This window comes from Mangifera indica, chromosome 6 (genome assembly GCF_011075055.1).
Source record: "Mangifera indica cultivar Alphonso chromosome 6, CATAS_Mindica_2.1, whole genome shotgun sequence".
NCBI classification, from domain to species: Eukaryota; Viridiplantae; Streptophyta; class Magnoliopsida; order Sapindales; family Anacardiaceae; genus Mangifera; species Mangifera indica.
Window position 1 is genome coordinate 18,711,235 of NC_058142.1, and position 16,358 is coordinate 18,727,592.

Sequence of the window (16,358 nt, forward strand, 5' to 3'; positions counted from 1 at the left end):
TAATTTTAAAAACTAACAATTTTTCCTCAACCCTAAGTTTTAAAAAATTACATTTTCCCCATATTAGAGTTTACTTTTCTTTCTCTCATTTTTCAGCCACCTTCTCTGTCTCTGATCGACAGCCTATTCCCAGTCTCTTCATTTTCTTCATCTATCGAAGATGGGCGAAGTTTTCTTCATTTTCAACAAATCATCTTGTTATGGATTTTGCTTTTTTTTTTTTCCTTTCATCATGATTTGTTATGAAGAAAACAAAGATAGATGATTTGTCACGATGATGAACTGTGTGAAGGCCCTTGCTAGCGTTGACTAATCATGACAGACGATTTGTCATGATGACAAAGATAGGCAAATCGTCCATTGAAGACAACACATCGACAAACAATTCATCTTCTTCGTTTTCAAAGGATGATTTGTCTGATTCATTTTTGGTCACTTCATTTTTTATGGACGATAAGGCTGGAAGAGAGATCGTTGGGAGGGAGGGAGGGAGGGAGAGAGACTGGGCATGGGTAGTTGGTCGGAGATAAAGAAGGTAGTCAAAAAATGGGAGCAAGAAAAGTAAACCCCAATAGGGGAAAATATAACTTTTGTAAATTTATGATTAAGAGAAAATTGTTAATTTTTAAAATTAAAAGAGAGAAATAAGAAAATTTTTTATGTCTTTTATTTTGCTGTTTAAATGATGATTATATCTTTAGATTTAATAGATTTTGTTAACTTTAATGACTGATGAAAGAGTATTTAAATTTTTGAAATTTAACAAATGAAAGTTTAGAAATAGACTAAACCTTAAGTGGAAATAAATCTTTTGGCATGGGAAAAACAACATTTAAAGTATTCAATTATTACATTTTTTTTTTTTTTTATTGATGGACCAAACTTAATTTTTTCATTAAAAAAATTGAACTTTTAAATTAACCAAAATTTTCAATTATCAATTAAAAGGAATAAGCATTCACTATACATTGTTAAAAGTATTAAACTAATTATTTTGCTTTAAAAATAGAGTAAAATAAACAATTTTAATTATATTTGTTTAGTACTTTTAATAGAAAATATTGAGATTTTGATCTCTTTTATCAGAAAATATAAAAATTTGGATTTTTTAATAGAAAATTTGGTTTCTTTAATTGAAAATTTTAAGTGTTTAATGCATTTAATAAAAAAATATGGGAGTTCAATCTATTTAACCAGAAAAAAAAAAAAAAAAGAGAGAGAGAGAGATTGTTTGATAACTCTTTTGATTGTTATCTGTTTGAGAGTATACATTAAGTTTTTAAATATTAGTGAAATATATTTTACTTTCATTAAAAATTCTTGAGGAGATATATATATATATATATATATTTCATTATGTGTATAACTCCTTTTTTTCATCTCTTGAGTTTTGATGGTCTGAATTGAATATGCTATGGATTGATTCAGCCTTATAAGATAGTAAACAATATAAGATTTATAAGTTTGTTATATATGTGTAAACCTAATGTAGAGTTCAACCCTTGTTTATTTATACTTATGTTTTTTGGGCACTGATCATTCATTACCCAAAGAAAGTTTATTTCAAACTGCTAATTTTTTTTCTTTATATGCCAAATTGAGAGAGATAAATAAATATTCAAATAATTATATCATTTTGGTCTTTTTCGCATTTAAAATACAAATCAATAATACTTGATAATTTTATCTTCAATAATTTATTTCCATGAAAATAAGTTTGAAGATGAGGAAATTAAAATTCATACTCTATTTACTATAAATATTGCAATTTTAGATTGAAAAGCCATGTAATTAAAGTTAATGTTCATGTAAAAGAGACCGTTTGAATTTATACTTACTTTGTGTTAATTAATTACTATAATATTTTGGCCTTATAGAAGATGGCCTATTGGGCCTTTCTGGGCTTTTGAGATTGCAAAAACTATTTTAGGCCCATATTTTCAAAATAATTCATACTGTCACTTGTGTTACAATATGTATATTTTTTTCACATAAAATAAATTGTTAGGCATAATTATCAAATTATGTTATTAATGGGATGTGTAATAACCAATAAATTATGATAAACCAAAATTATTATAATAATTTATTATTAATTTTTGGATGATAGAATTACTCGACAAATTAGTTTTGATTGGATAATAACTCTTCGTATAATCTTTGATTAAAAGAAAGTAAAGAAAATAATTATTGTAAATAACCGTCAAGAAAAAAAATTTAGAAACCTTATAAGAAAAAATCATTGTAAAATAAATAAAATAGAAAATTTAAAGAGAATATTTGGGAAAGCTTGTTGCACATGTTTGGCATTCCCATGTGCAATTCATTTTTTCTTTTGCTTTGGAATTTGATTTCATATAAATTATTCTCTTTAATTTTATTTGATTAATGATAAGTTATGAGTTGGTTCGCATTTAAAAATTATTTTACTTTGTATTTTTTTGCAGCAATTTTTAAATTTATTAGTCATAATTTAATGGTGGTTAGGTTAATTGACTAAATATTTAATTAATCGCTTAAATGAACCATTGAAAATATAATATTGCACATTTCCCAAAATTATTAGACAGGACGGGAAGACTACAATTTGGTGTTTCGAGTCATTCAATAAATAAACAAATAATAAATTCAGATATTCGATGGAATTAAATAAAAATATAATAAAGGGGAGCCGTACCACCAAACCCATTTACAACGGCAAATCTCCAATTCTCACCCAAACTTTGATAAAAGAAAATAATTCAAAGTTTGAAAAGTCTATTGTTCAACCCTTCTACCTATTCCGTTAGCGCGACCAAACCATTCGGTTTTTAGCATAGATTACTAATTTGTCTTTTTTAGCAAAATTACTAACTTATCTTTACTTTTTTTTTATTATAATAAAATTATGTCTATGTATTTTAAATATATAAATAAAAAGATCTTTGCTATATATTTTTAAATAATAGAATAATCTTAAATTAATAATAAAATAATATTTAATAATTATGAGTGTACTCAGAATCTATTATACCTAGTAATATTACTCTTTTTATTAAAATTATATAAAATTCCTAAACTCACTGTAAATATTAATTATAATTTTATTATGTTTTCTGTTTTATTTTTCCTTCTCTTTACTCGCTGCCCTCCTCTTCAGCACCACCACAACACAACACATTCTCACCAGCTTTTCACTCGCTTCCCTCGTCTTTATCAGTTCCAGCAGCACCCCACCCACATTTTCATCATCACCAATGAAAGATCCAAAAGTAGAAAACGATGAGATGCACTTGTATCCATCCATCATCACCAACGCCCAATCTTTGTTTATGTCATCACAGTCACTGCCACTATCACACCAAATGCTGTAGAAAAATTATTCATGCAAAAAAGTTTGTAATTGATTCTTCTTCACAATTAAAAGTATTATCGTCCGTCCATAACGAAAATGGCAAACTAGTAAATCCCACCTATACGTATTATTGATGATTTTCTCACATTGATTTATTAAAAAAATGCATCATCAAATCTAGTATTCTCAATTAGAAAAAGGAAGGCAAATTTCTCAGCGAGAAAGAAGAAAAACAAATGGAGATTTCCTAAGGAAGAAGACAATAAGGAATAAAGATTTTCACCTAGATTAGGAAGGAGAATGGAAAAAAGGAAGATAAATTTTAAATTAGATTTCTAAAGGAATATGAAGAAAAAGGAAGGGATATTTTCAATTAGATTTTCGAAGAAGACCAGAGAAGAAAATGAAGAGAGATTTTCAATTAAAGTTTCAAATGGGAATGAAGAAGAAGAAGAAGAAGAAGAAAAATGAAGCAAGATTTGTTAATGGGTATTCAAACTAATAATTATGGCATCCAAATAATCGATATCATAAATTTGAGAATATTTTCCATTTGAACCCTTCAATTATATTTTGTATCTTTTTGAGAGACAATCGAATGGTCCTCACAAAGGTAACATAACCCTTGAAACGGCTTTATTAAGATTCATTTTCAGATATTTCCTAATATGTTAATCTTAAATATTTGATTCAATCTTTGAACAAATCTAAACTTACCAAAAACGTCTTAAACAATAAAAAGAGTAAAAAACTCAAATCTAATCTAATTAATGATGTCGATAATTATTTAATTTCATTAATTAAAGGATGTGAAGCCAATTTACCAGAGAAGAGAGTTAGGGACCCAATCACTTAAAAAAAAAAAACAAAAAACAATGGGGAGGGCAATTTGGCAAATTAACAAAATTGGGCGGTCAAGGCAAGAATTAAAAAATGTAGTGGTAAAATAGGTATCTTCTGTCTGTCTCTCTCCTCGACTCTCAAACTAATTTTGTTTTTTTTTTTCTTTTTAAAAAAATATGTTAGATTTTTATTTAATAACAATAATGAGATAAATTTAGAGTAATTTTAGTTAACATTATTTTAAACTTTAGTTTTTATCTATTTGATTACAATTAAATTAAATTATGTATATCTATTTTAAATATATAAATTAATATGTATTTCATCATATAATTGAATGATTTTAAATTAAAAATAAAATAATATTTAATTATATAATAATAAATAAATATTTATTTATTTATATAAAATAAGTATATAAAATATTTTTTATTAATTTGATAACATTAGCAAGCGCGTTTTCAAAAAAAAAAAAAAAAAGAAACTGGGATGCTTTGATTATTTAAATTTAAATTTATGAAATTTCTTATAATTTATAAAATATCTTCAGTTTATATGGCTAAAAAATCACGTATCCTTGTACAAGATTAACTTTCTTATAAGAAAAGCCTAACAAAATTTGAATCAGGCAACTAATATAAACTTTTATAAAATTGTCACAATGTTTAAATTTAATTCCATTTTCCCCTAATTTTATATGAAATCATTTTACATGATTTAATTATTACTTCAATTCATACAAAATAATAGTACATCAGCTTTTCAAGTTCTTACTAATTAATAAAAATTATTTTCATAATCTATTTTTTATTATTTATATTATTTTATTTGATTTATTAGTAATAAAAAAATTATAATAATATTTTATTAATTATAATGATACAATAAATAATATAGATGATAATCTAATTATCACTTTATAATTTTGATAATATTATAATTATATTTTTTATTAATTTTTTAAGACAAAAATAAAATATTTTCTAAACCAAATCCCTCCTCTGGTTAACCTAATTACAAATTACCCTAGAACTATCAAATTTAACAAAACCACCCCCTATGCTTTAAAACCTTTTGGGATCATTAATTGCAATATTTGTTAATAACCTTATCATATTATATAAATAAAACTCCCCTTATTGGTTGAGTTTTTAGTAGTTTTTGAAAATAATATAGTGTTTGAGAATTCGGATCTGTCAAAGTAACGGCTGGGATTATTCCTTAAAAGTTTAAGATTGCAATTAATTCAAAAAGAGACAAATATATAAACCATTCCATCAAAAAAGCCCTGTAACTTTAAAAACTAACAAAAAACCCCTAAAGGGTAGTTTCTAGTTTGTTTTAAGCATTACACTTCACACTTGTACAATGCACCGTCATTGTCCTCTCTCCTCCTCTCTCTTCTTCCTGCTCTCTCTCTCTCTCTCTCTGTAGAAACGACAAGAATTCTGTCAAATCCACCATATAAATTTGATAGAATTACACTAAATATGTACCTGTTCTCCATATGCAAACTTGCACAAGTCTTGTTTTCTGAGTAGGGTTTTCAAAATCACTAAGCCAGACTAAGTAATATTAATCTAGCAAGAGGTAGTAGTTATAAATTTATCAGAAAAACCACAGAGAAAGGCCTGATAAATTGATTCGATGGGAAGAGAGGAGTACTCTCATGGTGGGGGGATGAATAAGCCTGCATGGCTTCAGGGTTTGATGGCTGAGACTTTCTTTGGAGCCTGTGGCTTCCACGAAAACCGCAGGAAGAATGAGAAGAATGTGTTTTGCCTCGTTTGTTGCCTCAGTCTTTGCCCCCACTGCCTGCCTTCTCATTGCTCTCATCCCCTTCTCCAGGTTCACTTCTCTCTTCTTCTGCTAAAAGTTTTGTTCTTTTTTTTTCTTTCAATTCTGATATATTAATTCTTCTCTGTTGAATCTCGGTGATTTTCCAGGGCAATTTTTGAAACTTTTTTGAGTAATCAAATCATACCCTTGTCCAATTTTCTTGAATTAATTTCCTCCATGGAACTTTTTTTTTTTTTAATAATAAAATTCATCCAAATCCATCTGGTAGATGCTAAAAATTCAGTACAGGAGAATATGGCTACATTTTTTTGTAGAAATTATTAATAATTAAATTATTTGTTTTGGTATTTTTCCCAGTCTTCAAGAATGTTTAATGTTCAGGTCCTGTATCATTCTTACTTTTTTGGAGATTGTTGTTTCCTATATTATATATATAAGAAGACCTTCCTTTTTATCCATTTTTTCTGCAGACCTTCCCTCAGCTGTTGCTTTCAAAGAAAGTGAAACTTTGACTCAATTTTTCTCTATTCAATTACTATTCTTATGACCGTACTGCAAATTTAATTTCTCCTTTCATTTAATGTTTTTACCATGACCATGGGCGGTTGGTTGCCTAACTTTTCACCTAAAATTCAATCACAATTTGTAAAAAAAATACCAAATTTAATTTCCCCTAATTTTAACAATTTATTCGATTTGGATGTTGTGTCACAGGTGCGACGGTATGTTTACCACGATGTGGTTCGATTAGGCGATCTCGAGAAGCTCATCGACTGCTCCTTCATTCAGGTACTTGTAATATTTTTATTCGCGAATTGATTGGTAGTATATGCATCCGATGCTGGTGATGCTAATTTGTGCAAACCGTGGTGGCAGCCCTATACAATTAACCATGCCAAGGTCATATTTGTGAATCAGAGGCCTCAATCCAGGTCCTGTAAGGGCTCTGCCAATATGTGTTTCACTTGTGACAGGATTCTCCAGGACTCTTTCCATTTCTGCTCTCTTTCTTGCAAGGTTTTTGAATTTCTCCTTATAATTAAGGTGTTTACTTAGCTTGGAAGTGTGACTGATTGATATACCTGTGTGTGTGTCTCTCTCTCTCTCTCTCTGTGTATATATATATATAGGTTGATTACATGGTGTATCGAGGGCAAGATCTCTCAAGCATTCTCTTCAGGATTCATGAATCCGACTTTGCAATTTCACAAATTGAGGGATTGAGAGTGGACGGTTCAGAGATTATCGATGACGATGGTCTAATTACGTCAAACTCCATCCTTGAGGATCCTTTGCAGGACAAAAATTCCTCGTGTTCCAATGACAATATGGGCAGTTCGGAGATTTCACATGCACCAGTTGTGGTTAATAAGAAGAAAAAGGGTTTTCTCCCGGGGATTGTTCTGTCCCTGAGCAACAGGAGAAAGGGTGCCCCTCAGAGGGCTCCTCTTTCTTAGATTAAGCATGGGATTAACAATAAGATTATCTATAAATACATATTATTAATTAATTAGGACGCTTATAGGGTTGACGGCTGTGGATTAATTGATCACGATGTAATTTAGGATGGGAGATTTCATTTTCTGTTCTTGTTTTCGTTTTCGAATTCGATCAGAGCATTTCTGTTGCTGACCATAGGTGAATGTAGAGAGATTTGAGCCAAATTGTTAGCTAGTCTCTTGATTTCACCAATTTTGTACTTGATCATGTAATGGAACTTGCAAGTATACATACTTATGTATGTATGTGTGTGAGAGAGAGAGAGAGAGAGAGTGAGTGTGTGTGTGTGTGTGTGTGTTATTTCTATAACCTTTTTAGCTTATTAACTGTCCTTAGTTGTCATTTCCTCAAATTTTCTCATGAAAAAATAATAATAATAAAGATATGTATTACCGAATGGAGATAATATAATTCTCATTTTAAATAGGAGAAGAGGAAATGCTTCTAGACCTAATCGGTAATTTTTTATTTTTTATTATAGAGAATTGAGGTAAATCTTTGCTAGATGGCAAATGTTAAGTGCTAGTTAATAATAATTACTGAATCAACCAATTCAGTAATGTTACAATGTTTTTATCTAACAAAATTACATTTGGGGTTTGAACCATCAATATTAAGAAAAATTGGATAGGACGTGAAAGTTTAAGTGTGAATTTAGAGAATCTAGATTCAACAACATACTCTCATAAATTGACTTTAATGCATGCATTAACAACTTTATATGTATCTATATTAAATTGAAAGGTTTTGGTGGAAGGTTGTAGGATCAATCTCTCTAAGATTTATCGACTAAGTGGTCGAGTTTTGTTAAATGGGGTTCCTTGTCATAAAAAAAATTTGTTTAAATCATGTAAATGTTAAAAAACATTGAATCATATAGTCTCACAAAGTTGAATGTCATATAGTCTCACAAAGTCTCGAGTTTGAATCCCAAAGCAAGATTAGACAATCTTTGAATGATCAAATATTAACATATTTTATAAGTAAAATAGGTAAAATTATGAATAACATATTATTCAAAGGTCAAAGGTCTATTTCCCATCCAAGTTCAGGTGTATTCTTAAAGTCACACCCCATGAAGTTTGAAAAATTAAAAGTCTTACTCATCCGTTTAAAATCTTAGTTAAGGTTAAAAATAAAATTGTCATTTAACAAAAAAAATTTAAAAACTAAAGTTTTATTATCTTTATCTCTCTCAGTTTGAAAATCTCATAATTTTCTCTCATCCAAAGTTTAAAAAATTAACATTTCCCCCCTAAGATTTGGAAATCATTGTAGAAGATAACGAAATTTGTCATCTTATTCAAATCATAATCATTTAGTTCACAATTTGAATGCTATATATTTTTTGATGTGAGATTTAAATTTTATATCTTATACTTGGAACCGTAATACTCTGACATAATTAGAGATTTGAAAATTCTTATGTGATTGAAAGTTGATACATTTCGTCCACATGTAAAATATGGAAAAGACGTTAAATGATGAGGTAGTCAAAGCCAAAATAATTTGGGGTTTTAATTGAATGTATGGTAAAGATAAAAATGTAAAATGAGAAAGGACATGGGCCAATATTGTTTCAAAATTTGAGAAGAAAACAAAAACATTCAAGAGTTTTGTTCAAAGATTAGCTGGTCAAGTATCACGTAAACTTGAAATTCTTGGAATTAATGATGGATGGTTCACGGGATAAGTTAAACGCAAGTTTGGTAAGTTTTCAATATCATGTCCTTCTAATCAAGGAAATGGATTGACCCAATTGAATATTCATTTTTTTCTATTATTGAATTTAGTCAGCCTTTTGTAAATGTCTCTACACTGTATCTATAAATATCTTTTTAAAATGAGGTCGACATTACTAGAAACCAAAATTTCAATGAACTTTTTTCATATTCAAAATGGGATAATAATATTTAGAAGTATGGTTGGATGGTTTGATTCAAATAGAGTTTTATTTATTTGATATAATTAGATAATTTGAGTAAGCATTGATCGTTAAAAAAAATCTAAAGATATCAAACTATCATTTTTTTTCTAAATCGAAGAGAATGTGCATTCAAATTGTTTTTATAAAAATGAACAAATTGTTTGTTTTGAAAATAAGATAATTAATTTAATACCCGTAATTAAAAATAATGAAAATTTGGTTTATTCCATAAGAAATTAAGAAAGTGTGGTTCTTTTAATAATAAAGTTTGAAAGTTTAAATTATTTAATAAAAACAAAAAACAAGATTTAATTTCTTTAATAGTAAAAATATGATAGTTTAATATATTTAAATATTGTTTTCATTGTTAAAACCTATAACCCTTTTGTTTTATAATATTATTTATGTTCGAATTGATAAATCATATGTTGCAGTGGGAGTGGTGGGGGTGAAGAGTGGGAAAAAGGAGAGTGAAATTTGGTACAAAAGGTTGACAGGATACACAAAAATGTTGTCCATCTACATTTGGTTTTACTTGTTACCCTTTGACCATCAAGTACATGAACAGCTTCACTTCCCATTCCTATGTGTCATTTCTAAAGTGAAAAGCATATTAGGTACAAAATTTTTGAATGTATTATTCATTGTAATAATACATGTAAAAAAAATATTTGAATAATATTAATTATTTTTTAAATAGCTTTTTTCTTTTAATGAATTAGGATGAATTGCATGTTTTTCTGTTTGCTGCTTACGAAATGATAAGAAAAAAGACTTTGATTCTTTAAAAAAAATTATGAATTATGAGAGAAATTGATCAAGAATTAGGCATTCACAAAGGCAAATAAAAAAGAAGAAAGACGGGGGAATTTGTGCTTCATTGTTGTTAGGGTTGGATTTGAACCGAATCAAACTCAAACTCAATTCAATTTGTATATAGTAGAGTTCGTCGAGCTTGTGGAATCAAACTCGAATTCAATTTAAATTCGGTTTGGCTCGTTTTAAACTCGAGTTTTTTACTATTTCGTTATTAAAATGATATCATTTTAATACATATTCATCAAAACGTCGTTATTTTGTATTAAAATTTTTAATTAAAAATTTTGATAAGTAACTCAAACTCAATTGAACTTGTAATGAGTTAATTTGTTTCAAACTTATTTAAACTAAATTCAATTCAAATCTAACCAAGAGAGGGAAAGAAAGTGGTGCCTCACTTGATAGATAGACTAGTTCCAATCGTGATGTGTTGTAAGCTTACGAAAGTGACAATGGTAATAAACCCAAGTCTCGGTCTCGGTCTCGGTCTCGGTCTTAATTTTGCTGACAACAAGTCACTTTCAAATTTCTCTTTTAATCTCAAAATGAGGGTGAGACTAAAACCAAACTTAATTAAAAATTATTTAAATTTAAATTGAATTTATAATACTTTGTTTAAACCCATTTGAATTCATATATAGTATTATCAAATAGATAAATGAATTAATCTTAATATAATATACTAAACTAAAATTTTAATTCAAAAAAAAATTTGTTCAAATCAAAATAGTTTAGATTCAATAGGAGTTATGAGGAGATGAATCAATTCTTAAAAAATAAAAATAAAAATCATACTCAAAATAAGGGAAAGAAGATACAAAATATCTATAAGAGATAAAAATTCCTACCAAAGTGTATAGATAGATTCAATTCAAATTAAGTTTAAAGTTATTTTTAGTTTGAATTAGATCTACAATAAGTAGAGTAAACAATATTATTAAAGAGATAAATTATGTTTTTAGGGAGATAAATAATATCATCTTATAGATAAACAAGTTGATTTTAACCTGAGTTATCAAATTGAATTCAAAATTAATTTATTCAAATCAAATCAATTAGGATAAGATCACCCTATCAATAAAAGTTAAGGGGGGATGATTAATTCTTAAAAAATAGAGGGAAGAAAACCCCACTCAAAAGAAGGGAAAGGAGAAAAAAATGCCCATAAGGGATTGAAATTGAAGAGAGGGAAAGTGCCGAAGGGCTTTGAATTGCCAACAAGGAAACATAAAGCTTCTTCTTGGAATGCCACTTGCTTATACATCAATACATACAGTTATAATTTGAGTGATATTTTTGGAGCTTTATCGCAATGGAGAACATATTATTAGGCAAGTGGAGTCAGATTATTCACATGGTTTGTCACATTCTACTCTCCTTCTTTAATAAATTTTAAAAAAAAAAAGTGTAAGAAAAAATAATAAAAAAATTATAACCTAGGCACAATGAGAGAGACTTCTGTACATAGTGAAACTTCTTTAGAAAATAAATAAAATATTTTAAAATATCGTTTTAATCATATACTTAAATAATAAATTTATATAATATGGTATCTTAATTATTTTTCTCTTTAATTTTTATTATTAGTTCGATGTCATCTCGAAAAGTGTTAAACCAAAAAAACTTATCCAAACAATTAACGATTAACTATAAGATTTTTTATTAAATAATATCTACTATTCACTTCTCATCAAGGAACACGGATAAAATCTCTATCGCATGACAATAAAAAGACTAAAATAATTTTCCTAGTTTCATTCGTAGCAATAAAAGAAAACTATCCTTTTCTACGCAATCGGAATCATATTTGGTTAATTATGAATATTCTCATCTTGTTTAATTGGAATAATAATAATTCACTAAGAGCATATTTAAATTAGAATTATTCTTACAAGGAGAGAGGAGGTCAAAAAATGTTAAAAAAAGGGGATAAATAGAATTATATATCATGTCAATGATTTTACAACATCTCCCATCAATTTAAACAAATTCAAGCTCAAATGTTTACAAAATTTATCCTAAAACACGTGGATATGTGAGAGTATATGTGTATCCGATTGCATAATAATATATAATGAGATTACGGTTTAGAGGGGCAAAATCAAATCAATTTATCGATGGATTTGAGTTCAAACTCAAATCGGATCAAAGCCATGGTAGTTAATGTCATAAAAGAAATGAATAGTATCATTGAATAAATAAAATTTAATTTAAACTACTAAATTATAGCGCTGGATCAAGATGGACTAATTCAATCTAAGCATTAGATTAAAAGTTGGATTAACTTGGATAAAACCCCCCTTAAATCAACCTTAGAACAATAATTATTAAAAATAAAAAAGGGAAGGAAAAGGAAAAGGAAAGAAAGCCCATGGGCCTAAACATGGGCAGATGATGGGCTTAGATGAGAATTCCAAGATTATTTGTGTGCATTTCAAGGAGGAATAAGTTCGAGGAAATCAAAAAAGTTGAAGTCGGTCACAGTGTGATTGATTTGATTAGAGTTGTTGTCATTATCTGAAAGATCGAATAAAAAAAATTCAACGGCCAATCTTCATGCAGGCTCGTGAGTCGTGAAGCAGGCTATCCGACCCAATCAAGAACAAGATGTGGGGTGCCCCAGCCAACTTTCACTTTGAAATTTGATTTTAATTTTAATTTAATTTGTTGGTCAATTAATATGAACTTCCCAATTGGCCACAATAATTTTGCCGAATGGAGATTGAAGTAGTAAGTTCCAAAAACTTGCTCGGTTGCCAGAGAATTTATGTTAAATAAAGGAAAGTACAAAATTAACCATATAATGTTATCGAACATTACACTGTGACTTGTTGTGGTTTTGAGTGTTCACTTGAATTTTGGATGTAAAAGGATGAGTTGATTTGTCGATATTTGCTATGAAAATCTACCATTTATATATATATATATATATATAATATTATTGGATTAAAAAAATAAAGAAGAATGAATGTTGAACGTGAAATGTGATTTTATGGCACAAAAATAGTATTAATAAAGAGTGAAGTGAGGGGTGGTTGAGGTTAAATTTGCCAATGATTGATTTATTTGCAAAAGATTAAAAAAAAAAAAAAAGAAGGGCAAATTCTAAGAAGAAATAGATGAGGTGAGACCGTGAGAGACTTTTAGGAGACATGAAATAAAGAGAAGGGAAAAGAAATTAATAAAAAGAAAAAGAAATGGAGCGACTTCTTTTAATACAATCTTTAAAACTAGAATAAATTCATCGAGGGATAAAAATATTTGTGAGGCTTGGCTTGGCCCACCACAACCCAAGGGATCAATTTTTTTTTTTAATGAGAAAATATTTTCAAATAAGATAAAATTTAAATTTAATTATTAATTTTATAATTATTATATTAAATAAATTAAAAATTTTAGATATCTAAGTAAAACTTCATTTAAAATCGATTCATTCGTTTTGAATTGGAGGAAAATGAGTTGGAATGTTTTAAAAATCAAATTTGAAAAATAAGATGATTCCGAAGCTGTGACATGTAAATCGCAATGACAGACAGACACAGACAGCCCATCTCTATCGTATTCATACCCCTGCACTTCGTCAGCCTTTTTATTCAACTTGTGGCAGCTGCTTCTGAAGCAGAAGCAGAAGCAGAAGCCAGAAGCCAGAAGCCAGAAGCAGAACAGCTGGTTGGTTGTCATACAAATTGTTACACCTATAAGCTATAGACTATAGGTCATTGCACTCTCTTTCTTTATTTTTTTTCTTGACGGCTTATTTTTTTAATTTTGTTTTTATTTTTCAGCAGCATACCTTGCTGTTACCATTGGTTTTTTACAAGCTTCCTGTCTCCCTTCTTTTTTTTTTATAATTTTATTTTCATAATTTAGCTAATTTTATTTATTATTTCCAACCACAAAATTGTTGAAATCGGCTACTATTCCACCCATAAAACCCGACGCATGGAAAGCTTCAACAATTGGTGGTGGCGCTGTCCCGGTGAGTGCACGGAGGATAAAGGGCAAATTTTAGTATATCAATGCATAATTCTTTTGAACGAAGGAATGATATAAGAATTTGTTAGTAAATAAATTATTACAATATAAAGAGTAAAAAAATATATATATATGTTAAAATTTTTTATTATTTATATTAATTTAAAAATTATTAATAATATCTAGAGATAGTATTTATTAAAAGTATATTCAATTGATTCTTCAAATGTGGATGCCATTTTAAAATCAATAAAGAAAACAATCATCCGAAAATTAATTTAATGTGTATAATATGTTTATATGTTAGAATTTTTATTTTTAACAAAAATCCTATCAGATTTTTATCTTTAAAAAAAAAAAAAAAAAACTTAAATTTAAATAGCTTACAATTTTTTATCCCTACCAATTCATTCATTAGGGTAAGGGAGCGTGGTTTTTGTCCATTGATGTGGAAGCGGGATCCTGTCTGTCATACTTTATAGATGAAGTGATGTTCACTTCCAACACAGCACATGCAAATATGGATCCGCAAATTATTGGGGCCATCCATGGAAGCTTTTATTATGTAGGCTTCTTTCTTCAACAATGGCTACCTCCTTCCTACACTACATCATCAGCCAAGACATAAAGTAGAAGCAAGTGACAGGAAATAAAGAGAAAGAAAAGAAAAAGTTTCACCAACCACATCTCTACCTACCAATCACCACTATCAATTTTTTCACAAAGTAGGGTCATATATGTCTCCTGCTATGAATCAAGGTTGTGATGTATTTTTCTCTTATAGTGGTTTACATTTTTTACTCGCCTAGCTGTATCTATTAAAATGATTGAATAATTTTAAATTAATAATAAATATTTAATTATATATTAATATTTGTATTTATTATTAATATATATATATATATATATATATATATATATATTTATATTACTCATAAAAAATATTATGAAAAGAGAGAGTCACATGTTGTAATTGAAATATCTCTATCATTATATCACATGTTATGTGATGTTATTATATTTCCCTTGATATTTAAGAATCAAAGTTTTTGAAGACATATTATTTCTATTTTATAATAGAATTCAACAACTCCTTAAAGGTAGAGTCTAACTACTAGTCTATCATTAAAATCTTTTATTTTAGTTAGTACAGATATATTAAAAAGTATTAACAAATATATTCAAATTCATTTATAATAATATAAAATCAAATAGAGTCCTCTAATTTCATAATTATGATTTCTATTTTTTAACCAATTGTGAACAAAATGACAGTTCCCTTCATTTTTATTTCTCCTATCAGTGCGGTAATGCAAGAGGGTTTTATAGTATTTAACTTTGAACGTTATGCATTGTTTTGATGGTATAAAGTTTGGGATATTGTTATATGTATGAACCAGACATTCCAGTCAAAAGTACTTGCGAGAAAACATGAAAATTGAGATGGAAATGGACCCAAAAACTGTCACAAAATCAGAAGTTTTCAGGCTCCATGATTGTCCTAGTCTTTTGACCAATGGACTCCCTGCCAGTTGCCATCACCTCTTTCCCAGTATAATTCATCTCTTTCTGAAAACCCCACCAAGTTGTTCCCATCTCTAATCAATTATTTTATTTTAACCTTCTCTCAACTAGATTGGTGCCCTTTCTCTTGTTGCAAATATCACTTCAATTCACGATTTATTTCATATTTTCCTTGCAAATACCACTTCACTTCAGGGTTTATTTCATATTCTACTTGCCAGATTGTATAATTTGATGTCCACCCCCATTTTGATATTAAGAATTTTGTAAAGATAAATTTGAATCAAACTGAATCTAAACAAAAGTCAATTTAAGCTCAATTTCAATCTATATTGTCTAACTTAGGCTTAAATTAATACACAATATCACCTCAGGGTTGTCAAAAAGGTAAAAGACAATTAAATTAAACTTAAGTTAAATGCTTGAGTTCAATTCATTTATGTAGAATGAGGATTCAAGACGAATATGACTGAACTTAAATCTATCTCTATGTTTTTAACACTTTCCAAAAAAAAAATTTGACAAAGTTATATATAGATAGTATACGAAATAAACCCTGATTTATTAATACGTTCCCCATTCCATACCCTTGTTTTTCTTGTTGGGTTGAAAGAATTTTCAATCAATCACCAATCC

At 28.2% G+C, this 16,358-nt stretch overlaps 1 protein-coding gene across 2 annotated transcripts; it reads left to right on the forward strand.

Moving 5' to 3' along the window:
* The first annotated feature begins 5,556 nt into the window (after positions 1–5,556).
* LOC123218617 (protein RGF1 INDUCIBLE TRANSCRIPTION FACTOR 1-like) lies at positions 5,557–7,718 on the forward strand. Of its 2 annotated transcripts, XM_044640122.1 has the most exons (4): positions 5,557–6,025; positions 6,692–6,766; positions 6,854–6,994; positions 7,108–7,718. In XM_044640122.1, the coding sequence occupies exons 1-4, from the start codon at positions 5,825–5,827 to the stop codon at positions 7,432–7,434; spliced, it is 744 nt and encodes a 247-aa protein (XP_044496057.1). In that variant the 5' UTR covers positions 5,557–5,824; the 3' UTR covers positions 7,435–7,718. The 2 variants fall into 2 exon arrangements, with proteins under 2 accessions (XP_044496057.1, XP_044496058.1); XM_044640123.1 differs by lacking the exon at positions 6,854–6,994.
* Positions 7,719–16,358: the final 8,640 nt, after the last annotated feature.